The 24,922-nt window shown below is 50.2% G+C and overlaps 1 protein-coding gene across 1 annotated transcript in view; it reads right to left on the bottom strand.

The window, feature by feature from the left end:
- DSCAML1 (DS cell adhesion molecule like 1) overlaps positions 1-24,922 on the bottom strand; it is a 354,412-nt gene that overhangs the window by 13,952 nt on the left and 315,538 nt on the right. The window contains exons 17-21 of the mRNA XM_024131280.2: positions 20,553-20,793; positions 17,018-17,164; positions 14,585-14,740; positions 7,142-7,281; positions 1,307-1,460 (exon numbers count right to left, since the gene is read on the bottom strand). Of these exons, the coding sequence (XP_023987048.2) occupies positions 1,307-1,460; positions 7,142-7,281; positions 14,585-14,740; positions 17,018-17,164; positions 20,553-20,793 (838 nt within the window). The remainder of the gene's footprint in view (positions 1-1,306; positions 1,461-7,141; positions 7,282-14,584; positions 14,741-17,017; positions 17,165-20,552; positions 20,794-24,922) is intronic.

Genomic DNA, 24,922 nt, shown 5'->3' with positions numbered 1-24,922 from the left:
CTCCCAGGGCTGCTGTGAGGACAGAAGAGCATGTCTACATTCAAAGAAGTACGAAGCCCTCTGGGAACGTGTTCCATTTAATTTCCACAGGGGAAGGGGCCAGCCTTCAGCCAAGACACCCAGGCTCTCAGACCATGCTCTGGGCCAGCGCCAGCTGTCCTGGGAGGATCGGAGGCCCTGGGCCCCTTCCCTCCTGAAGGAGACAAGTCCAGAAGAAGGGGTGGGTAGCCCCTCTGGGAGGAGGGGCCAGGGGAGGTTAGACACCTGAGGCCGTGTGGAAAGAGCCCCGACTTGGAGCCAGACGAGCTAGCCCACCACTCTCAGCTGTCTTTGCAGACCGTGCCACCCCGGCCTCAGAGTGTCCACTGGAAAATGGGATGACAGCCCCCGCTGGCAGGGCAGCTGTGGGCCCTCCGTTCAGTGCCTGCTGACCCTGAGCCTGAGCCTAGGGAGGGCAAGTGCCTCTCGGGTCTCAGCCAAAGGAAGCTGGTCACCCCTGGAGGGCGGCTGGGCTGAGGCAGGCACCAACCATCCGAGCCCTGGTCCTGGGGCCCCAGGGCTACAGCGACAGGTGGCTGTGGGACGAGGGAGGGCCCAGGGAAGCCCAGGGTCAGAGTAGAGGCTGGAAGTCTCGGGCCTGTGTGGCTAAGTCCCATGCCCCAGGGTTAGCGCGGGCAGGCGGCCCGGCAGCTCCTCGAGGTGGCCTCTGTCTCGATCTTGGGCTGAGGCCTCAGAACTGTCATTCCCTGTAAAGTGGGGGTACACGTGCCCCCATGCCACACTTATGCTCAGGTCAGGGGTTCGGCAGGGCACCCCCAAGAATAGACGTGGTCTTATTCACCCTGCGCGCCCCATCTAGCCCACAGTCTCCTTCACGGCATGCCCCCTGTAAATGTCTGTTGGCTGAACGAACCACCGATCAGTGGGGTCACCCCTGCCTGAGGTGTCCCGGCTTTGGAAGGAGGGGGCCGTCTTGGCAGCTCTCTGCGCCATGGAAGCAGTTTACCCCACCTCAGTCCCCTTTGGAGGAGCTGAGCTGGGCTGGAGTTGGGAGTTGGGGACCAGGGTGCACTACGTCCAGCGCCCCTGGCTAGCGGTGCTGCCTCGAGCCTGTTGTGAGGCTTTCTGGGAGTCAGGGGGCAGCAGAGGCCCGGTCTTGGTGCGTGCAGGAGGGAGGCGGGCGGCCGGCCAGCCCCTTACAGCCAGGTCACCGACAGGGTGGAGGGAGGACATCCCTTCCCCGGGGAGAACCGGAATTCTAGGCGGGGGCGGCTTCTGCCCTCTGCCGCAGTCCCAGGCTGCTCACCCTTGCCAGCAGGCTCGATGGTCACCTTCTCGCTGCCGTTGCCCCGGCCGGCAGAGGTGACGGCAGCCACCCACAGCAGGTACTGCTGTCCTCGGTTTAGGTGGGCGATCCGGTAGAAGAGCTGCTCCGGACTCGTCTCATACTCGCTGGGAGCCTGTGGGGCAGAGGCGAACGCATGCTAAGAACCAAGGCCCCTGGGCCTCCAGCTCCGCCTCCCGCCTTGCTGGGGGCCCTGGGCTCGGAGGAGATGATGGCCGGGTTGGGGCCCGGGGAGGCAGGATCCTGCCTAGTCTGCCCTTTCTGGTTTTGGAGCCACACTGAACGGAGTTTGCCCTGGACTTGGCACGGGGCTCGGCCCTGGGAGCTGACGGGCCGGCTCTGGCGTGTTGCTGGGTCAGCCTCAGTTTACCTCTTGGACTGATCTAGGCGCTGGCCACTGTGGCTCCAGGCCAGGAAATGTGAGTGTTCTGAGTGAGAGATGGAGGAGAAGGGAGAAGGGAGGAGGGAGGGTCTCAGGAAAACCCTGAGTAAAGGGACTCTCTGGGAAGAAGCTAAATGACTACATTTCCCTTATTAGGGCTGTAGACAGGCTCCCTCAGCCTGTCCCCACTCAGAGTCACCTCCCAGCCCTACTGTCTAATTACTGCTCCTCATTCCTCCCCCCTCCCCCCGACCTCTGGGGGAGGAAGGGGTGGGAGAGGGAACTAAGAAACCTTCAGGGGGCAGCACTTTATTAACGATGATTAGTGGTATAGATCACCATATATATATTTGTAGGTTATATAAATCTATAAAATTTTTTTAACCAAATGACAGTTTTGACAAGTTGCCAACAAAACAATATCGGATCCCAGTGGTTTTACCAGTTGCTTTGATGAAAAGATTACGTTGCCTTGGAAACCAGAGGCTCAGATATTGAAATGAATTTGAGAAGGAGCTTTTGATAAGCGCTAGTTTGCAGACCTCCTGTCAGCCCCTTCCCTGGTGCAGGCGGGATGGGGCTGACTTTCATTTTATTTTATTTTTTGGTCAGCTGTGGGGAAAGGAAAGCAGGACAGCACCAGGGCCTCTTTGACATCAGGGAGGAAGTCTAGGGAGGGGGAGCAGCCCCGGAACAGATGGGGGGCCCCCAAGGCCAGAGGGAGCTAATAATTAGTTATCTCTGCAGTCACGGGATCCTGCACACACACGCCTACATGCACATGCTCACACGCACATGGACATGTAGACACATTCACGCACGTGCTGAGGGACAGACCTCCAGACAGATATGGGGTCACAGAAGGACATTCTCTGTCCGCCATGGGAGGGCTGAGGGGCCCAGTGACTTATAATAGGAGAAAACATCCTTTTTGGCCCCAGACTGTCTGTAGGGAGATGCTCAGGAGAAGGTACAGGCATCCCCACAACACACACAGAGCTCCCTGGCAAACTCCTCCTCCTGCCCCCCTTGTGGAGATCTGGCCTTGAATCCAGGAGGTCCCTGAAAGCCACCCTGAGCCCTAGTAGTTGGGAAGTCCTCTCAGGCTGCAGCACTGGGGGACCGTGTGGGTATCTGCAGGTCATATCTGAGCACGAGGCAGGGCAGGGCAGTGGCTTTGATACCTGCTTGCCTCACTTGCTATATGATCCACAGTGTCTCCCATGGTTTCTGGGGCCTCAGTTTTCTCTCCTGCAAACTGAGAAAGCAATACAGCTCGGCCTACCCTGTGTGGTTACAGTGAGGCACATATGAGGCAAGGGGTGTGCTAGTCTTTTGTAAATGGGGAAATGGTCTTCTCCTGGCACATTTTTCTGTGAGGGTGGAGGTGTGTGTGTGTATGCATGTGTAGGGAAAAGTTGAGTGTACTTGCTTGTGTGTGTCAGTGTGTACCTGAATGTACATTTGTGTCTACACAGGGCAGGAATGCTTTGGCTTCCCCCTGAAGGCATTAGCATATTACCCAGATCCTGGGTGCCTTCTTTTCACCTGGATTCCCCAAGAATGTCCTGAAATCACTTTCAGAAATACACAACTCTACTCCCAAATAAAGTCCCAGTGAATCAAAGGTTAAAAAAAGGTAAAACTATGACAGAAGAAACTATAGGTTAATATTTATCTGTCCTAATAACAAAAATAAAGGCAAAAATCAAAAATGAAAATGATTTATAAATTCAAATTATACAAAAAGAAAACCTATGGTATAATAAAAACTAGAATCAAAGGCAAGCAAATACTTGCAACATATATGATCAAAAATGGTTATTGTCCTTAATAAGTAAAGAGCACTCACAAATCAATAAGAAGAAAACCACGATACACCCAAATAAAAAATGGACAAAGGACATGAATTGACAATTACCCAAAGACGAAAAAAACAGCCAGAAAACACATAGCAATAATCAACCTAACTAGTAATCCAAGAAATATAACTTAAAACAAGACCTCTTTTTAAAAAAATCCCAAATGTCAAAAAAAGAAAAATATATAATACCTTGGATTAGTATGGGTGCAAGGAAAAAGTATATACTACTTATAATGCTGTATAAGAAGTATAAATTGGTGCAAAATTTCTGAAGAGTAATTTGCAAACGTGTATGCAAACCTTAAGAATATTCATACTCTTTGTGACCCAGGAATTCCTATAGAAATTTAACCTAAGAAAAAAATAAAACGTGTACGTAAAAACTTTTATGAAGAACTCTCAATGAAACATTATAATGGTGAAAAATTAAAAACAGGTTAAATATAGAATAATTGGGGGACTGGTTAAATAGATTACGTACATATAGATAATATTTTTAAAGAATACTTGATGTCATGGGAATTCCCTGGTGGTAAAGTGGTTAGGATCTGCGTTCTCACTGCCAAGGGCCTGGGTTCAATCCCTGGTTGGGGAACTAAAATCCCACAAGCCAGTTGGTGCAGCCAAAAAAAAAAAAAAGAATATTTGATATCAAGAATATTTCAGTAAAAAAGAATATTCGATGGTGTGGGAAAGTGCCTTCATATGTTACATGAAAAATGCAGATTATATCACATTGTGTAAAATTTTATTTTAATTTTGTAAATAAACCAAAACAAAACCATGATATACGTACAGATCAAAGACTAGAAGATTATACACCAAAACGTTGCCAATGTTTATCTTTAGGGAATGAGAGTACAAGTAATTTTTACTTTCCTCTCTATATTTTATATATTTACAGAATTTTCTACAATAAAATTGTATTATTTTGATAATCAGAGAAAAACAACAAATGTATTAAATTGTTTGGTAAAATTTCTAACAGGACTCAATGCAGCTCTGGCCAGCCCTAGGGTGTAATTCCCGGGATCCTGCACCATGTGTAGTTTCCCGCATCTATTCCGAGGATTCCGCACACACAAGTTCCTACACTCCAGTATGTACACACACAGACTCATGTGCATTTGCCTCTCACCCCACACTCACTCCCACAGTCTTGCACCATCACATGTACACGAGTGTGCCCTCACTCCTGGAGCTCTTTCATAAATGAATTTGTGATGCAGTTGTTTGGAATCTGGAATATATTTCTGCAAAGCAATCATATTACACAATCACACGTGGTGGTTAGGTCCCCTGGTCCCTCGTTCAGCCCGGTCCCTGCCTTGCAACATGGCTGAACTGCAGTTCTCATCACACTAGCACACCTGCCCCACCCCCTATATGACAATGTCTGATAGGAAATCTCCCCAGGAGAGAGGAGGTTCCTCCATGCTCGGGGCATGAAGAGGAAGGAGGGAGGGTCCCCAGGTCTCCAGCAGCAGCAGGAGGGCATGGGGACCAGGCACTCTGCTCCGGAGCCTGGGAGATGTGTCCCCAGCCCGTTGACTGGGGATCCTGGAGCCTGAGTTAATGAGGAGGCTGTGTTCCCAGATACCAATCCCTTTGAAAGACTTCATCATCAGAGGAAGTAATGGCCATACAAACCCAAGCTGGAGAATGAGTTCCCACCCTCTCATCAATTTATGAAGGGAAACTTGCCCAACGTCTAAGGCTTTACAGTTGCCAGGCTGCTAGTAATTCATTCATCAAACATGTATTCTGTGACAATGATGTTCCAGGCACCATGTTCCGCAGCTGGGGACCCAAAGATGAATAGATAGATGCTTCCCTTGTCCTCACAGGGCCCTTCAGACCAGGGCGGGAGACAGGTAAGTGAGCAGCTAATGCATTCAGCGTGTGCTAGAGGATGAAGAACATACCATGGGCGGTATAGGATTAGCAGGGGCAGAGGGGTGGGGGGTGAAAGGCAGAGCGGCTGTGCAGATGGTGACAAGCTGAGTGTAACAAGAGCCTAGGATGTGTGTGTGGAGGAGGGGCAGGAGGAGGGGGGCAAAAGGGGCAGAAGACATGGCTGAAAATGTTGATTGGAAAATTGGTACAACAATGGCAGGGTGTTCTCAACCTAACACCTGCAGACCCCGTGATCCAGGAGTTCCTCTCATAGGCCCAATAGGAACTCATACACAAGAGCACCAAGAGACACAGACAAGAGTTTTCACAGCAGCACCACCTGTAATAGCTCCAAACGGAAAACTACCCAAATGCCTATCAACGGATAACACAATGGATAAATAAATTGTGATACACACACGTAATTGAAAACTATACAGAAGTGACAGTGAGTGATCTCTAACCACACACAATATGGATGAAATTCACAAACTCAAAATCATGTTGGGTCAAAGAAGCTAGGCAAATGGTGTGTGTGTGTGTGTGTGTGTGTGTGTGTGTGTGTGTGTGTGTGTGTGTGTGTGTGTGTGTGTGCGTAATATAAAGTACAAAAAGAGGCAATGCTAATCTGAAGTCAGGATGGTGGTTACACCTGCAGGGGGAGGGTGGTGACCTTCTGGGGTGTTGTCCTGTTCCCTGCTCTGGGAATCCCCCCTTCTGCATACTTGGATGTGTGAAAATTCATGGAGTTGTATAGTCATCATATATGGACTTTTCTGCATGTAACGTAGTGGCCGTGAGGGTGGAGAGGAGGGGACGGAGTCATTGAAAAGACATTTCTGGGCTTCCCCTCTGGTAATAGAACTCTGGCCTCACTGGTGAGGAGCGGGGCCACCTATGGCTCAGAGGGTAATTCAGAAAGACCACAGGAAAGCAGAGAACAGAGGATGAGATGATGACACAATTACTGAGCATATCCCACGGCACCCGCCCTCATCCTCTCCTCCCTCTTAGCAGCCCTCAGTAGAGGGCAGGGGTTAGCCCGCCGCACTGTGCCCCAGCCTGGGGGCTGCCCACTTTGCTCCCGGGTTTGGGCAGATAGAGCTATCTCTCAGTCCTCTCCCCTAGGCTAGGCCCAGGCCCTGGCCCAGAGAGAGACGCCCTTGCCTTCCCCCATCTGTCCCTCATCTTCTCCTCTCTCTTCAACTGGCGCCATGCTGAGGGGGCCACTCAGGGTAGAGGTCCAGCAGCCCTCCAAGCCCGGACTGATCATACTGAAAAGTTGATTCATTTCCAAAGGCCGTGGGCCAGCGAGTCCCCAGTCCAGAGCTCTGGGATCTGCTAGGAGCTTTCTTGGTCAGCCAGACCAGAAGAGCCGAGGCCCTGTCCTCCCACCTGCTTGAACATGACCCCTGACTCAAAGGAGCTTCCCAGGGCTTGTGATAGTCTTGCAGCCCTGGAACAGAGGACTGACCCAAGATGGACTGGGGTAAGGCTTTAGCCACTCTTGGGTGACCAGTGCCCATACTTATCCATGAATCCAAGAAGAAGCACAGATATAAGCAGCCCCAGGGTTTGGCTCAGAAGCCAGCTGATCTACAGATATTTTCTCTTTCTCCTGTCCTGCTCATCATTTGGCCCTGGGCCCACTTACCGGCTGGCCAGACCCGGGACTGAAGCAGAAGATGGTGTACTTGCGGATCACCCCGTTGGGCTTGGTTGGGGGGAGCCATGACACAACCACACTGCTAGCGGATGAAGGGACAGCTTTGATGCCAGCGGGGGGACCTGGAACTGAGCAGGGGAAGGTCGGGTCAGTTTAGAGAAAGGAGGAGCAAAGCCTTTGGGAAAGAATGACAGGGTGGGGAGAGTGAGGCAGATCAATCTGGGAGCGCTTCCTGAAGGAGGCATCTCTGAGCTGTGGTTTAAAGGAGGAGGTTCTAGCATGGCAAACAGGTGGTGATTATTAGGGGCTTGTAACAAAGTCTCTGGGATGGAAGCACTGGGAGTAGCCAGTTTCAGAACTGTTTGGCCAGAACCAAGGACTTAAGATACACAAGAAAGAAACAGAACCCATAAGGAATGCATCTTGATCCCAGTGACCCTAATCTGATCCCCGCCCCAATGCTCTACTAACGAAGCTTGTACTTAGGCCAAACAAATATACAGGTCAATTTGCTTTTTGCCCTGTGAGCTCCTTGAGGCTGGGGGCTCTAGAGACTCACAGAGCCGGCCTCCTCCTGAGGGTCAAGGGTCAGTGGTCAGCCAGTGGGTGACTGTGTTTCCTGCCATGTGCTCAGAGCACTGCCCTTGGGGGGCTGGCTAGGCCCTTTCTCTTTTCAGGAGGGAATGTCTACTTTAGAATTGGCTGAGAAATCCATCCTAAGTGGATCCAATCTGTATGGATTCTGACCTCCCCTTGCTCCCATGTCTGAGCCTGCCTGGCCTGGCTGGGAACCCAGGGCTCTGCCTGGGAGACTGGAAGCATCCTGTTTGCAGCCCACAGTCTCATTCTTCGTCTTTCCCTTGTATTGTTGTGACTTGTCTTCCCTCCTGGGAGCTTTTATGCTCCTTTGAAGATGGTGATGGTATCCTATTCAACTTATTTTATTTACCTTTCTGAGCCTCAGTTTCCCCATCTATAGGGACATAAAAACCACATTAAAGGTCTGTAGTGAGAATTAGTGCTAATTAAAATAAAGCACCTGGCATGGTGCCTAACACACAGAAGACACTCAACAGATTGTAACAATTAGTATTTTTGCATTCCCTCACCTGACTCTCAGCTTTTAGCACCTACCTCAACTTTTTAAATCTAATAAGTGGTCAACAATTCTAGGTTAAATAAAATAATTAAAAACAGCATCATCGGGCTTCCCTTGTGGCGCAGTGGTTGCGCGTCCGCCTGCCGATGCAGGGGAACCGGGTTCGCGCCCCGGTCTGGGAGGATCCCACATGCCGCGGAGCGGCTGGGCCCGTGAGCCATGGCCGCCGAGCCTGCGCGTCCGGAGCCTGTGCTCCGCAACGGGAGGGGCCACAGCAGAGAGAGGCCCGCATACCACACACACACACACAAAAACAGCATCATCATCCATCCAGGGACCTGAACCCAGAAGTTGGCAATCATCCTTAACTCTGCCTTCCTCACTGCTATAGCCTTGCCATTTACCTCTTCTAGGGGTTACTGCGGTTTCGGGATGCAAGGGGGTCTATGGATGGCCATTGGGGCAATGTTCGGTGTTCAAATCTTCTCTGTCGTTGCATACTTTTTTCTTCTTATCAGTTATTGAGAGAAATATGTTGAAATCTCCCACTACGATTATAGATTTATCTATTTATCCCTGTAGTGCTGTTGGTTTTTGTTTTATGTATTTCAAGGTTATTAAGTTCATAAAAATTTAGAAAACTGTTTTATTTGCCTAGTAAATTAAGTCTTTTACCATAACAAAGTGTCCTTCTAAGAATGATTTTTTGCCTTAAAGCATACTATGTCTGATATTAATATTCCAGTTTTCTCTTAGTTTTGCATGGTATGTCTATCTTTTGCCATCTTTTCATGCTTAACTTTTCTACACCTTTATGTTTTAGATGTCTCCTATAAATGGCACATATTTGGGTTTTGTTTCATTGCAGCCAATCTGGCAATCTTTATCTTTTAATTGGAGAATTTAGTCAATTTATCTTTAATGCTATTACTGATATATTTGAGTTTAAATATCCCATCTTACTAAATACTTTCTATTTGTCCCACCTATTGTTTTTTCCTTTGTGCCTTCTTTTGGATTGAGTATTAAAAATACTCTATTTCCCCCTCTCTGTTAGTTTTGCTATAATACAGTCTTTAACTACTTTTAGATTACAATGTGAATCTTTGCCTTACCAAAGTCTAACATTATTAATTGGCACTTTTCTTCTCAGACAATGCAAGGAATTAGAACTTGCATTTACCCTCTCTCAATTTGCATGCCATTGTTGTATATTTTAATTCTGTATATATTTTAGATCCCCCTTCAAGACGATGACATGATCACCATTTTATGCAACCAATATTGATTTCTATTTACCCATATATTCACCATTAATTGCTCTTCTTTCCTTCCTACATCACTGAGTTTCCACCTGGGATCATTTTCCTTCTAGTGAAAGAATACCCTTTAGTATTTCTTCCAGGACAGGTAGGTTGATGATAAATTCTCTCAGTTTTTTTTTTTTCTGTCTGAAAATGTCTTTATTTCATCTTAATCTTGAAAAATATTTTTGCTAGGTATAAAAATCACAGGTTGATAATTTTTTTTTCATACATACTTTAAATATACCATTGTAGTGTTTTCTGGCTCCCATTGTTTCTGATAAGTTAGCTGACAATCTAATTTTTGCTCCTTTGAAGGTAAGTGGTCTGTTTTTCCTCCGGTTGCTTTTAAGATTTTTCTCCTTGTGTTTGTTTTTTAGCAGCTCTATTATGATACACCTAGGTGTGGATTTCTTTAAGTTACTGCCTGTGAGGGTTGTAGAGCTTCGTGCATTTGGGCTTGATATCTTTCACAGCTTTGAAAAGTTTTCAGACATTTTATCTTCTGCTCCATTCTCTTTCTCCTCTTCTTTGGGATATCTTCTCACATCTTCTATGTCCTTGATATTCAGAATGTGGTCCATGGATCAGCAGCAGTGTCACCTGGGAGCATGTTAGAAATGCAAAGTCTCAGGTTCCACCCTAGATCTACTAAATCAGAATCTGAATTTTAACATGATCCCCAAGTGATCTGTATGCACAGTAAGGTTTGAAAATCACTGCTCTCTATCTCTTATTTGCTCTTTTATTTTCCATTTTCTTATTTGCTCTTTTATTTTCCATTCATTTGTCTTTATAATATCAGAAGATATTATCTTCTGACCTATCTTCCAGTTCACTATTTATCTCTTTGGCTGTGACTAATTTGTTGTTAAACCCATCTAGTGAGTTCTTAATTTCAGTTATTAATAGTTTTTATTTCTAGATTTTCCATTTGATAGCTTCCAATACTCTTAAAATTTCAAATTTCAATTGTTAAGAATAATTATTTTAAAGTCCATATTTGATAGAACCTATGTTTGGAACTCTTGTGGATCTGTTTCTTTTGTCTTTTTTATTTTTTCTGCTGGCTTTTGTTCACATTTTCACCATTATTTTTTACTGTATGCCAGACACATTATTTGAAAATAGTTTGTGGAAATAATTTGAGGTCTCAGGTGATGTAATCTTCCTAAAGAGAGAATTCATGTTTGCTTCTGACAGGCACCTGCAATCTGGGGCACTAGCAACCTGAGGTCACCTCAGTCTAATTTCTAGGACTGAGATGATTTGAGGCTGAGCTACTTTTGGTCCACTTTTAATCTTAGAGTTCTACCCTTCATGGTCTCAACTCAAAGTAGGCGGGGGTGGGGGGGGTGAAGGGGATGGGAGGAGGGTTCACCAGACAGACCCACACACCCTAGCAGGTCCTGACCTTCAATTAATGTCTTTCTAGTACTGCTCAGTTCCTCCGTCACTGCCTCCAGATTCAGCAAATGCCCCCGAGGGGAAGAGCTGTTCCAAATACCAGGCTCACCTCCTGGGCCTCCATTCTCCCTTGGATCCTGGCCCAGTAACTCTTTACTTTCCTGCCAGCTCTCTGATACCTTGAAGCAAGTATTAAAAAATATTTTATTCATATTTCCTAGTGTCCCAGCAAGGAGGAGAGTGGGTTTGAGTTACCGCGTCTACCATTCCTGGAAGTGGAACTCCTCTGATGTGTTTCCCTAAATGTGTCCCTCCTCCTCCCTTCATCCTCACTGCTGCTGAACTAGCGCACACCTTCCTCTGCTCTGTCTAGATGCCCACAGGTTCTAAGAGGCCTCTCTGACCCAAGTCCTTATCCTCTCATCCCCTTCCTGCAATCAATCCTCCATGCCTCTACAAGAGTTACCGTCCTAACACGCGGCTCTAGTTCAAGCCTCTTCCTTAGTTAAAGACCTTTAAAGTGGTCTAAAATCCAACCCAACTTTGCACTCCGAGGCCATGTAGCTAGGTCTGGTATTCACAGGGGAGACAAGTGGTAGGCAAGAGGTTTTATAGCTCATGAACTGAGTGCAGCCAGGCCAGCCTGAAACCAGGCTCAGACTGAGAGATCTGGACTTAGGAAATGAGCTTGAATTGATATGTTTGCATTTTGTCTTTTTATGTATTGCCTTTCTCTAAATTTTCTGGTAATTTTTTTCCTTTGGCAAAGTGCAAATTCCTGAGAGGGAGTGGTAGTGGTGGGTACGGAGTCACAGAGTCTTCAGATTAGGGTATCTGTCCCATGGCGCAGCTGGAATTGGAATGTGGGTCTGTCTGCTTTCCAAGTCAGCTGAGTAACAACTGTAATGACTACCACCTACAAATGGGAGAATCTGGTGGAGCTGGAGCAGCACGGCTGGGGCGGGCATGGCTGTCCACCTACGCCTCTGCTATCATTCCTTCCGATTCCTTGCAAACAGAGTCTCACTCTTGCTTGGGTCACCCGTGCTCCTCCACCCTTCAGAGAAAGCTGTCTCCATCACCTACACCAGAGGATTTATCAGGCTTAGAGTAAGTCAGGCATGATAATTCCCTTCTCCTTTCAGTGACTAGCTTCGCTAGAGGCATATTGCCCCACTGTGGCCGATGGGAAATGAGCATAAACCTGTTGAGGGGATTTCTGGGAAAGGTTTCTTTTACTCCCAAGAGAGCCCCATAGGAAGAGACTGCTTCTCTCATCCTGAACTCTGTCTTGTCTGGCGTGATGCCTGGAGCTGCAGCCATCTTGAGATCATGGGAGGAACAGCTGACAGGCTGAGGATGGCAGAGCAGAAAGATGGGAACCACTGAGTTAACCAACCCTGGAGCTGCCCTACTCAAGACTTCTTGTTATATATGATAATAAATATGCTTATTGCTAAAATCAACCAAAGGCTTCCTAACTGATACAAGTGGTATGTTGGAAAGTATAGAGGCTAGGGAGGCAAGAAAGCCTTGATTTGCCACCCATTAGCTTTGTGACCTTCAGCAAGTTGCTTTAGCTCTCTAGGGCTCCGTTTTCTCATCTCTAAAATGGAAAGAATACCTATCCTATCGGGCTGTTGGAAGGTTAAATCATGCTTATGATGGCACGTCACACACATGTCAAGTTATGACCACTGTTCTGGATGAGACCTCATCTGACAGCAGGCTCCTTTTAGCTTAGGCTTCCCTCAAGGGCACCTGGGTCCATCAGAAGCAGTCATTTCATTGCCAGCTCTTGGCAGGTATAAAGCAACTTGACATTTCAGAAAGGATTCTATAGCTATGCTGTTTCTTACAACGTCTAGATGAGGCACTGTCCCCATTTTATCATGAGGAAACTGAGGGTCAGAAAGGTTAAGTGACGTGCCAATAAGTGGCAGGGGCTGGGGCACGCACGGCTGCTGTGTTTACCAGTGCCCCTTCCACTGGGTGAAGCTGCTGCCTTAGGACCTGGCCCCTGCCTGTGCGTGTCCCTGTGCGTGGCTCCGTAGGCAGCTCAAGGGTAGGGGGTCAACAGCTCCTTGTAGGGAGGGATGGTACTCCTAGACCTTTGGATACCCTTGTGGGGTCTCACCTTGGTCAGTTAAACATGTGTAGGTGCTTACAACTCAGGCCTTGCATCAGAATAGGACACAAAAAGTCTGGGGGTCTGGGTGGTTAATTTCTAGAGGCCAAGAAGGTGCCAGTGTGTGTGTGTGTGTGTGTGTGTGCGTGTGTGTCCTTGAGGCCCTGAAAGGGGCCAGGTGCTGAGCACCATCTCTGTTGAGTCTCCACACAAGAGCAGGAGGCTCTGCCTGGAGCTGTCCCAGGGAACCTCGATGGGGGGATTAATGACAGGAAAAGTAGGGCGGGCAGGTTGGTAAATATTTAATTGCTCAGAGCTTAAGTTGGGGAGGGGGATGATCTGATGGAAAGGGAGGGGCTTAGGGAGAGCACGGAGCATTAATCTGAGCTGGTCCGGTCACCAAGTCACCAAGCGCGGGGCCGCACTGGGAACATCTCCATCATCACATTAGAGCCGCTCCTTTGAACTCCTCTCACCCCTCCAGTTCCTTCTACTAAACTGTCTGGGTAGGGCCTAGACTGTGAGTCTCTGTATCCTTTGAAAAAAACCGAGGCTGCGTGGGAAGAAAGCCGTGATGGCAACCCTGGCTACCGTTGATAAAGCGCCCAGTGCGCGCAAGGCACTTAACATCAACCGACTCTTCTGCCGATACAGCACCTGGCTCAGAAGGGTTAGAATCAACTCAGTGATGGGGATGGGGGGCGGTGAGGAAGGAAGTGGAAGAGGAGCTTGGAGCTGTGCACGGCCACACACAGCACCTCCTAGACCCGGCAGGGCCCCTGGAGGCGTGCAGCTCCAGCTCAGGCAGGAAGTCTGGCCCTTCTCCCAACCTGATCCCTCCTGGGCTGACTCAGCTCCCAGCCTCCCCCATCTGACCCCATCACTCTCCCCTTGAGGTTTGGCTCCTTATCTCTGTTTTCTTCCAGTTCTGCCCCCATGGAGAAGGGCTTTGAGATCACAGCTCCAAGTGGAAGCACATCCCGTTCCCTCCCTGAGAGCCCCCTGCGCACCAGAGTCCAGGGCCTGGCCCATTCTGGGGCCTCTGTGGGGTGATCACCGAGTCCCTAACCTAGGATATGTGGGGCGATGCTCCTGCTTCCCCCAGTCCCAACCACCTGTATCCAGAGGACACCAGGCTGAACCCTGCAGGGGAGCAGATGCCATAAAGTATGCTCCTGGGGTGGGGGGACAGGCTTTATCCGGCCTCTGACCCAGTGCTGCAGGGGGAGGGGGTACGGTGGCTCGTAAGGTTATGCTCGCGTCCCCGAGCCCCTCACCACCACTTACGGTAAGCTGTGTTCTCCCAAAGCAGGGCCCCAGTGTCCTCAGGGTCACCCTTCAGCGAACCAAAGGGACAGGAGAAAGGACGGGGCTCTGCTGTCACCCTTCTCCTTGGGTGAACAGCAGGGCGGCTCGAGGGCAGTGCTCTGCAACAGGCCCTGGGAGCTGCCACGCGGTCCGAGGCCAGGCCGGGGCCGGAGGAGCGCACTCACCGTCCTCCTTGGTCTGGATGTAGAGCACGCTGCTGCGCACGCCATCCCCGGCCTGGGTGTAGGCCAGCACCTGCACGCTGTAGTTGGTGAACTTCTCCATGCCTCGCAGCTCCACCCGCTCCCGCGTGGTGGTGATGTTCTGCATCTCGCCCCACTCTGCCGGACACGAGCAGCCCTTGAGTGCGGTCCAGGCCGGCCAGGCCACGGTCCCCCAGCCGCCGCCCCTCCGTCAGGCTGGGCTCGGGGCCAGCCTGCTCCGCTGGGCTCAGACCTTGACTCCATGGTGGTGGCGACCAGGGGGACCCTCCACCTCAAGTTCATGGGTGCGGGTTTGGGGCACTGCTCCCGGACCACATTTCTCCCCAAGTGGCCCAACCAGGGTGAGAGACAAATGCCAGCGGGGCCTTGGCCCCTAGTCAACCTTGCACCAAATTCAGCTTAATACTCTCCCCATAGGATAGTCCCATCTGTCTATCTCTCCAAGCCACATTTCCCTGTCCTCCACCCAAACCTCTCTCCGTGTGACCCCAGGAGTGCCTTGGACCTGGAGGGGAGCCTGGACCAGGCGGCCAGTCAGCAGCTGTTCCGCTTGGCTTCCCGGCACCTTCTTGGGCTCTCAGCTCTCCCTAGGCAGTGGATCCACGGGGGATGACAGGCTGAGGATGCCTCCCCTGCACCTGACCGCTCCTGGACCAGCACCCTGAACTCTCGAGAGGATAAGGGGTCAATCCCCGTTACCTTCTCCCCACCACTGAGGACGCCCTCCCTGCAAAGAACCCGCACAGAGAACGCGGGCGAGGCTGGTGGAAGGGCCAAGCCTTCCTCGGGCTCAGCGAGGACCTGTCATCCTGGCTCTGCCAAGGAACGTGCTGTAGACTCTGAAGAAGGGCTTAGGGAGAGGGTCCCATGGGACGGCCAGGGCCTTAGGAGGAGGAAAGAGACAGACTCCTGAGCTCACAGCCCTCCCCCTGGTACTACCGGCTTTTCAGAAAACAGCCCCAGACACCGGCTTGTAGAAGACTAGTGCCGGCAAACCTACCCTGGCGCCTCTCAGGGAGAGGCGCAGGCAAAGGCCAGGCAGAGGGCCCGGCCAGGGGTAGGCAGCAGTCAGCCAGATTCCAGAGGGTGAGGACGCCAGGCCCAGCCTGAGGGGACTCCAGGTCGGTGCAGGGGAACCTCAGAGGCCTGAGTGGTGGGACCTTCCTTTTTGGGAAGGTTAGGAACCGGGGTGGACCCGTCTAGGACTAGAGACAGAGAAAGACCCAGGAAGAGGGCAGCATGGCCATCAATCCATGTTGCCTTTGGAGACTAGAGAGGCTGATGCCTTCCTCACCTGAGGGCTGAGTGGGGAGCCACAGGCTTAGAAAAGTGGAAGCAAATTCTGGAAAACGAGGCCCCATCCCTGGCTCAGCACAGATATGTGAGGCCATCTCATCGTATAAGGCCGTCTCTGTGTTTTGGGAGGAGATGATGGAGGTGTGTCAGGGAGAGACAATTACTGTCAGCAGGGGCTTCTGGGCAGAGCAGAATCCAGGTCGGGAAGGGGAGGGCAGCTGCCACGGAGGGCTGACCATGAGCTGGAGTCCCAGGTCCTCCAGGAGAGAAGGGAGGAGCCAGGGGACAAGGGGCAAAAGGCTGAGGATCTGGGGAGGCACACTCATTTCCGTAGTTTGGGATGCTGGGCCTCTGGCTTGCAAAACTGCAGACTTCCTGGTCACTGCAAGGGCTCTGTTACACCAGTGGGCAGGGGCTTGGTGTGTCTGGGGCTACACAAGCCTGTCTGGACTACTGCATCCCAGGGGAAGGCAGGCACCCGAAGGCTCGGGCCATTGTCTGGTGTTTTCTCCTTTTGTCATTCCTACCCCCAGCTCCGCCGGGCACCCTTCTCCAGGTCCTGGGCGGCTCATCCGCACAGACCACATGCCTCGCTGTCCGAGGCTGAGGGGTGGCTCTCCCCGGGTTCTGGGGACCCTGCTTCCTCCTCTTGCCCCTTCAGGCTTAGGCGGCGATGGCTTCCTGCGTCTGCTAGTCCCAGGGGCCCCGTCCTCCCTCCAGACTCCTTGGAAAGCAGCGCCTTCATTAAAGTCTCCTCAATTGCCCTGTTTGAGCGCGCCACCTGTCCCCTGACTGACGTGGCCACAACGTCCTAATATCAATGCATTCCATCAGAAAAGCAAATGTGCCTGTCTCACCCCTCAAATCACTGCCCAACATACCGCTGTCCAGGAGCAGCTGGTGTCCGTCCCCACCAGGGAGATGACTATGTGTACCCCACCCAACCTGGCCCCGGCTCTGACCCCCGGATGACAGGTATGGAGGAGGGGCTGGACTTCCACTCGACATCCCATGGACGATGCTCAGCTCTTAGCATGGATCTCCACCGACCCCGTGCCTCTCGCTCCACGAGCCGGCCACCACTCCCAGCAGACTCACCCCCATCAACGTAGAGTGACCAGAAGATGACCCGATAGCCTTTGAGGACGCCGTTGAGGGTGCTGCGTGGAGGTTCTGACCAGGAGATGACGGCCACATCGGAAGTTATGGACAGGGCTCGGACGTTCTCGGGGGGCTGGCTGGGCACTGCAGGGGCGGGGGGAGAGTTGAAAGGCCTGGTTAGGAAGGTACAGGACACGTCCATGCGCAGGCGGGGGGGCCCTGCTGCCCAGCCAGAGGAACTTCGGGTTACACAAGTGGGAGGCTCTGCTGATTCAATGAGTCGCAAGAGTTTTGGGCTGGTGACCGGGAAGTCAACCCAGTCTCCTTTCCTGGAGATTTGGGTGAATAGAGATCCTTCTAGCTTGGTTCCTGGGCTCTGGGTGGCACGTTCCTGGTTCCGGGTAAACGCTGGGGGAAGAAGGTGATGAACTCCAGGCATGAGCCCCTGGGGATTCACCAGTAGACACCACAGCCCAGGGAGACCACGTCCGCTGAACGTAACAGAACCTGGAAGACCAAGCCAGCGCTGGAGGGATCTGTAACTGATGCTCTTATCTGGTGGCTGCCAGCCCTCTGTGTCACCTGAGCTCGGGGTCTGAACCAAGGCCCGGCTCTAGGGACCCTTGTGTCCTCATACCAAGCTGAAGGGAAGGAAAAGAAGGAAAGAGGCTTTCAAGCAGCCCTGGGGCAAGGGGAGGAGAGGTTCCGCAGACACCTTTAGGACCTCTAGGATCATTACATTGTTGTCCCTTGTCCCTGCATCTGAAGACACCAAAATGCCTTGGGTGATGGAAAACACTCTCTAAGACCAACTTGGGTGGTCTGCCCTGCCTTTAACTCTCTCCATCTGAGACCTACCTTTGAGCTTAACCTAAGTCCCACCCGCTGCGGGCAGCCCTGCTGCATAATGATGATGAGAGACAGTGGTGACACCAGGCCGCAAAGAGCCACGTTGGCGAGTGACAACTTTGGTGGCACTTCCACTGGCTTCTGAGGAGCTGGGGGCAAAGGAAAAGGCCACGTCTGCTTTGCTCTGAGTGGGAGAAAGGAGGCACAGGCTGGATGGAAGGCAATTAGATCCTGTTGCCCCACAAGAGGCAACTCTTAATTTTTATGAGCATTTAAATGATAATACATCACCCTAACGATCCTCTTTGAGAATGATTATTGTTTCATATTACTTAGGTGTAAAAATATAAGCACCATGTAATTAGGGACCCAGTGTCATAAACTAATACAGATCGCCCGTTGGAACAAAATGAAGGTAATATAATTATGGAAGAGACACTATTGCTAAAGCAGGGGTCCTTGAATACCCCAGGAGGAGTGCTAATATTGCAAGGAAACGATCAGGATCTGACAGGCTAACGAGGGCCTTAATTAAGTATGAAAAAGTGCTGAGCAAATGCTGCTGGAAACTTTCATCCCCTTCTCCTCCTTTGTTTGCAAAATGACTCCACAGCCCATGCTGATCTCTCCCTGTTGGTAATCCCAGCACCGCATCCCCCCCCCCACCCGCTACTGCAGCCCCCCAAAGCAAGGAGGTGGGGCTCTGATGGAGGCCAAAGGGGGGCCTGGCCTGGCTGTTTTCTGGGATGGCCCCAGTGGATGGAGTTTAGTGTTTGGTCAGGTGTGCTGGGTGGTCTTGGGGCGGCTGTTGCCCCTGGACATGACTTCCCTGAGCATCCTGCATCCACATCACTTGGTCTTGCATCCAGCCGTGCCCCCAAGCAACAGGGTAACAATAGGGTGAAGTAGAAAGAGGATGGGATTCAGGGTCAGGCCTGGATTTTGACCTGGACTCTTCTTCATTAGATGGGCAATGCTGGACAGCTTCTTACCCTCCGTGAGCCTTGGCTCCTTTTATAGGTAATGACCTGGCTGTTAATGCTGTGGTTCTCACAGGTGCTCCCTAACTCCGCGGCGTCAGCGTCGCCTGGGAATTTATTAGAAAGGCCCGTTTTTGGCCCCCACCTCAGACCTGCTGAAGCACAGCTCTGGGGGAGGGCCCAGCAATCTGTTTACAGCCCTCTGATGTGCGCTCAGGTCTGAGAACCACTGTGTCAGAGCACTGCTTGGGATTGGTACTGATGGTACTAAGAGGCGACAAGCCGATCTTCCTCAATCCGGCCAGGCCCGTGGCCAGCATCATGGAAGGGAGGGGGCTGAGGGGGGCCTGGCGAGGCTTCGGGCTGGTGGAGGGGGTTGGGCAGCTGGTGGCAGTGTAGCTCGGGTGCTTCTCTGTACCTCTCTGCCTTCTATGCACCTTTCCCTCTCTCTGTGTTCTCCCTTTTCCCCGGGGGCCCAGTGCTCTGGGGCGACTGACACCTGCCCCCTCTCAAAGCCTAGCTTGTGCCCCAGAGCAACTAAATGGAAATCTCTGGGGATGAAGCATCAGGATTTTTAAAACTCCCCAGATAATTCCAATTTGTAGCCAAAGTTAAGAACCACTGGTACAGCTAATCTACTCTCAGGTGTTTCTGACCTGATGCATCCTCCCTCCCAAGGGTGTCTGCATTTTCAGAGAGAATGAGGCAGGGAGAGGGCATTGCTTAACAAAAGGATGGAATGCTTAACAAAAGGGTGGAATGCTGGGTATCCTGATGACCATGGGGTGATGGCATTATGTTACTGGGGCAGTCAGTTCCCTCCCTCTGCTGGGGGCAGGCTCAGATTTAGGGACAGGTTTTAATCTCACATCCTGGTTTTAGGCTGGAGCATCAAGAAGGAAGCTCTGTTTAAATCTGCTCTTTGGGGGGCTGTGACCAGCCCGGCTCTATCTCTGGGGGACATCAAGGGTCACATCTCCTCTCCCTTCCTGGCACAGGCTCAGGTACCAGCTGGCTCTTCTCTGTGCTTGGAGAGCAGGCAGGCTCCTGCTGCCTTCTAACCCTCTCCCCTGAGAAACCGGGCCCCTTAATTCACTCATCAGAGTGGGAGTGCCCTCCAGTCCTCAAAGAATTCAGTTTTAAAAATCGGGCCCTAAATCCTCTGTCCATGGACCTTGGGATATCGTAACTCCATAGTCTCATCTCAGGTCCCTAACACAGATTCCAGCCCAGAAGTAAAAAGGCAACGTGGCTCCTGCCCTTTTTCCAACCTGGAGGATGTAAGGGAGGAGAAACAGGACCGAGTGCAGAGGAAAGAGCTTGGGGACACAGATGGGTGAGGGGCCAGAATGAGGAAGGAGGAAAAGGCAGAGGGAGAAGCACGGACGGAGAGTCAGACAGGTGCACAGATAGGCGCTCAGACAGGCCAATAGATCAATAGAGAGACCGATGGGCAGAGCATTAGCAAGTGATGGATAGAGAGCCAGCCAGTGGATGGAGAGGCCCGGAGTGCTAAATGGACCAAGCATCCCTCAGGGACCCAATGGGTGAGAGGAGATGGAGGGATCCAGGGAGCCTGTGTGGACCACAGGACCACGACGGGGCTCAGGAGCAGGGAAGGGCCCTGAGCCCTCCCTGGCAGCCCTGGCTCTGCCCACAGCTGAGATCTGTACCCGCTCGCTACCCTCTACTTGTGCCCTCACCATCCTCCAGGGTGGTGGCATTGATCTCGCTGGATGAGGGCCCCGTGCCAGCCCTATTGAAGGCCTGGACCACCACCCCATATTGGGCGAACTTCTTGAGGTTGTCCAGGGTGTAGACCTCGCTGTCTCCAGTGGCCTTCATCTCCACGATGCTGTACTGCCCATTGCTGCCAGGGCTGTTCTCTCTGTAGCCGATCTGGTAGCCCCGGATGACGCCGTTCTGCAGCTCCTTCTTGGGTGCCTGTGAGTACGGGGTGGGGTGGGGAGGAGACAGACACAGTGACATTCTTAGAGGATGCTCTTTTTAAAAAAAAAATAAATTTATTTATTTATTATTTAATTTTGGCTGCACTGGGTCTTCGTTGCTGCCCGTGGGCTTTCTCTAGTTGCGGCGAGTGAGGGCTACTCTTCGTTGCGGTGCGTGGGCTTCTCATTGCGGTGGCTTCTCTTGTTGCGGAGCAGGGCTCTAGGTGCGCGGGCTCAGTAGTTGTGGCTCGCGGGCTCCAGAGCACAGGCTCAGTAGTTGTGGCACACAGGCTTAGTTGCTCCGTGGCATGTGGGATCTTCCCAGACCAGGGCTTGAACCCATGTCTCTTGCATCGGCAGGCGGATTCTTAACCACTGCGCCACCAGGGAAGCCCTGAGAGGATGCTCTTAAAACCAAAGTCAGATCATGTCACTCCCTTGCTTCCAATCCTTCAAAGGCTCCCATCTCACCCAGAGTCAAGGCCAAAGTCCTTACAATGGCTACAAAACCCTACACGATCTGACCCCACCCCCATGCCTCTCGGACCCATCTCCTCTCCCACATGCTTCCTATGCTCCTGCACACACCTCTTTGCTGTTCACACCAGGCACATTTCCATCCAGGGGAACACTCTTTCCTTGGATATCTACATGGATCACCTCCTCAACATTGTGGTGTCCTTGCTGAAATGCCGCCTTCTTAATGAGGCCTTCCTTAAGCTCTTCGTGTAAGAGTGCTCCCTGCCTTCTGTCTAGTGCTCCTTACATTTCTTCCTGGTTTTATTTTTCTCCATGGCAGTAGTGTCATCTGACATTCTATATAGTTTACTTATGTCTTTGACTATCTGTCCCCATTGGGATGTAAGTGCCGTGGGGATGAGGAGTGTTGCCTATTTTGTTCTCAGTGTCTAGAATGGTGCCTGGCATGTAATAGGCCTTCAATACATATTTATTGAATAAATGAATGGGTGAATGAATGAATGAATAGGGATATCATTTGGCATGGGCTCAGGGGCCCGGGAGAAATGCAACAGCAGACAAAATGTAACCAGACGGAGAGGGAGGGAGGTAATTAGTTTGAATAAAAGAGAGAGTCCCAAAATACCACTTCACACCCACTAGAATGGCTATTATCAAAAAATGAAAAATCACAACTGTTGGTGAGGATGTGGAGAAATTGGAACCCCTGTGCACCGCTGGTGGGAATGTAAAATGGTGCAGCCGCTGTGGAAAGCGGTTTGGCAGTTCCTCGAAAAGTTAAACATAGAATTACCCTATGATCCAGCAATTCCACTTCTGAGTATATATACACAGAAGAATTGAAAGTAGGGATTTGAAGAGGTATTTCTACACCCATATGCATAGCTGCATTCTTCACAACAGCCAAAAGGTGGACGCAACCCAAGTGTGCACAGATAAACGAATGGATAAACAGAATGTGGTCTATACATGCAATGGAATATTATTCAGCCTTAAAAAGGAATGCAATTCTGATATATGCTACAGCGTAGATGAACCTTGAAAATATGTTAAGTGAAATAAGCCAGACACAAAAGGACAAATATTGTATGATGCTTCTCTGAGGTACCTAGAATACGCAAATTTAGAGACACAGAAAGTAGAATAGAGGTTACTAGGGGCTGAGGATGGCTGGGTGTGGAGTTAGTGTTTAATGGGCACAGAGTTTCTGTTTGGGATCATGAAAAAGTTCTGGAGATGGACAGTGGTGACGGTTCCTCAACGCTGTAAATGTACTTAACGCCACTGACTTCTAACACATGAACATGGTTAAAATGTTCAGTTTTATGTAAATACAATGGTATGTATATTTTACCACAAGTTAAAAAAAAAAAAAGAGTCCTTGACTTTGATGTAGGCCCAGCTCCTCTTGGAGCTGCGTTGCCCTTGACATCCTGGCCAATGGCTGGGGTGTGTTGAGAGCTGAGGCCTGAAGCCAGCTCCTGGATGGAGGGACAGAGATGGGTGAGGACAGGCCGGTGACAAGGGGACACTTCAGAGCTCTGCCTGGGCAGGCTGGAATGAATGGCTGATCCCAGCTGGCCAGGCAAAGGGAGAAAACTCTACTGGCATCAGCCTGGAGGGTGGAAAACATACTCTCACCCCCAGCTTGAACCCTGATACCCAACCAGCCATACACATAGGTGTTCTGTGAGAGAACACATCAACAGGTAAACACTCACCAACACAGACATTCTCATACATGATCACACACACACACACACACACACACACACACACACACACACTGGATCCCAATATATCCCTTCACATCCAGACCCATCAAAGCAAACATCCCAATCCACACCTACCCATGGCCAGAAACATTTAGACCCACAAATAGAAACTGGCTCCTTTAATGAGGGGGCCTGCCCATCTATATACTGAGAGAGAGCACACACCCCAGTGCATATAAAAACAGCTTGAATCAGGGTTTTAAAGACAATGCAGTTAATTTAAAAGCCCACCTTCTATTGTACTAAAAAATAGTGTGATCAGAAACAATTAAGTTAGTAAAACAGCCCGTTTTTTTAAATTCAATGAATGTTTTAAATGAACTGCATTTTAAGCTCACTGTTAATGCAATAAGATGAAGTTTTAAATTTAACATAATTGTTTTGAACTCATTAACTAGGTGTGCGTGTATTTAATTGACTTGACTTTTTGTTAATGCCTGAATAATGTTTCTGTAATGGGCAGTCCTGTTTGCTAGTTTGTAAGGGAGCAAATTTCTGAATTTGGGTTTGTATCTACACACTCACACATTCAGACAGACATCTATTATAGACACAAATATATCTGCAAGGTGCCCTTGTTTTCGCACTGACATATACTCTCCTATTACATACCCACGTCCGTATTGAAACACACTGATATATACATCAGTACACAATGACACATATGCCTACATACACAGAGCCGCCTACACCATGATATACACCTGTATATGTGTGATATACACAGTACCACGTCACCTTCATTCCCATCAAAATATACTGGCAGAGGCCTTGGATAGGCATTCAGGCATACCCTGCTACATACATATAGATATTCACATATTTTTATAAATCTTGACACTTGTTCCCTCCCTCCCTTCTTCCCTCCCTCCCTCTCTCTCCCCCCTCTCCATATTGCCCCACCTCCCCCCAAACAGGCACACTCAGGATTTAAATCAATCTTAACAATATTTCTCTGAAGCATTAAGAAATCAATAGGGCTGATTGCAAATTTGTGTCATAAAGCAGTGGTGATCCATCTCGTGGAAAGAGTCTTAAAATGAAGTGACTTATCTTTCAAGTGAATCTTTATTTTTCATTAATCTGTTTCTTGGTGTTAAAAAAAAAATCCCCTGAGAAGTCAGCCCCAAATTTATTGACGGGCTCGTCCATTCTGAAATTCTAACTTTCTAATCAATTTTATTTTTCATTATGAGACTTTGGAGAAATAAATCTGATTCTAAGTCTTTATCAACCTCCAAGTCGGAGCTTTGTAGCCAAATGTCTCAGCGGTTTACATACTTATTCAGCCCTGTCCCACCTCCAGGCTTCCTTGGAGTATTCTTAGGAAATGGGTGCAGAGTCAGGATGCAGACAAGACTTGGGGACTAGACTCCAGGCTTCACCCCCAGTTTCTGAGAGAAGCCCGGGCACCCAGATCTGAACCTGGAGGGAACCATGGCTCTGGAGGTATCTGCTAGGAGGGCTGGTTCCCTGGGGAGGACCAGCTGCCCAGCATCTGTCCCACCTTTATCCTGGTCATTTCTCTGGGGAGGGAAGGAACCAGGCTCTGCTGCCTAGTGTGTGTGTATGTGCGTGTGTATGTGTATGTCCGTGTGTGTCGTGTGTGTGTACATGCCCAGGCATGTAGTCTTTTTGGGAAAAATATTACTAGGCCCTTCTGAATCTCCTATTCTTGAGTCTACCTTTTTGAAGGGCCCAGAAGGAGGACTAAAGCACCTGGACTTTTCCCACCAGGAGTTCAAGTCAGAAGATGACCTTGGACTTTGATCCCAGATGTAGATGAGGCAGCCCCCCCAAGCCCCACTGCTGAGATGGGAGAGATCCAAGAAGGAGAACATGGATGGGACTGAGAAAACTCTCTGTTCC

The sequence above is a fragment of the Physeter macrocephalus genome, chromosome 16 (genome assembly GCF_002837175.3).
Source record: "Physeter macrocephalus isolate SW-GA chromosome 16, ASM283717v5, whole genome shotgun sequence".
NCBI classification, from domain to species: domain Eukaryota; kingdom Metazoa; phylum Chordata; class Mammalia; order Artiodactyla; family Physeteridae; genus Physeter; species Physeter macrocephalus.
The sequence above is the reverse complement of the archived record's forward strand: the minus strand, read 5'-3'. Positions and strand labels throughout refer to the sequence as shown.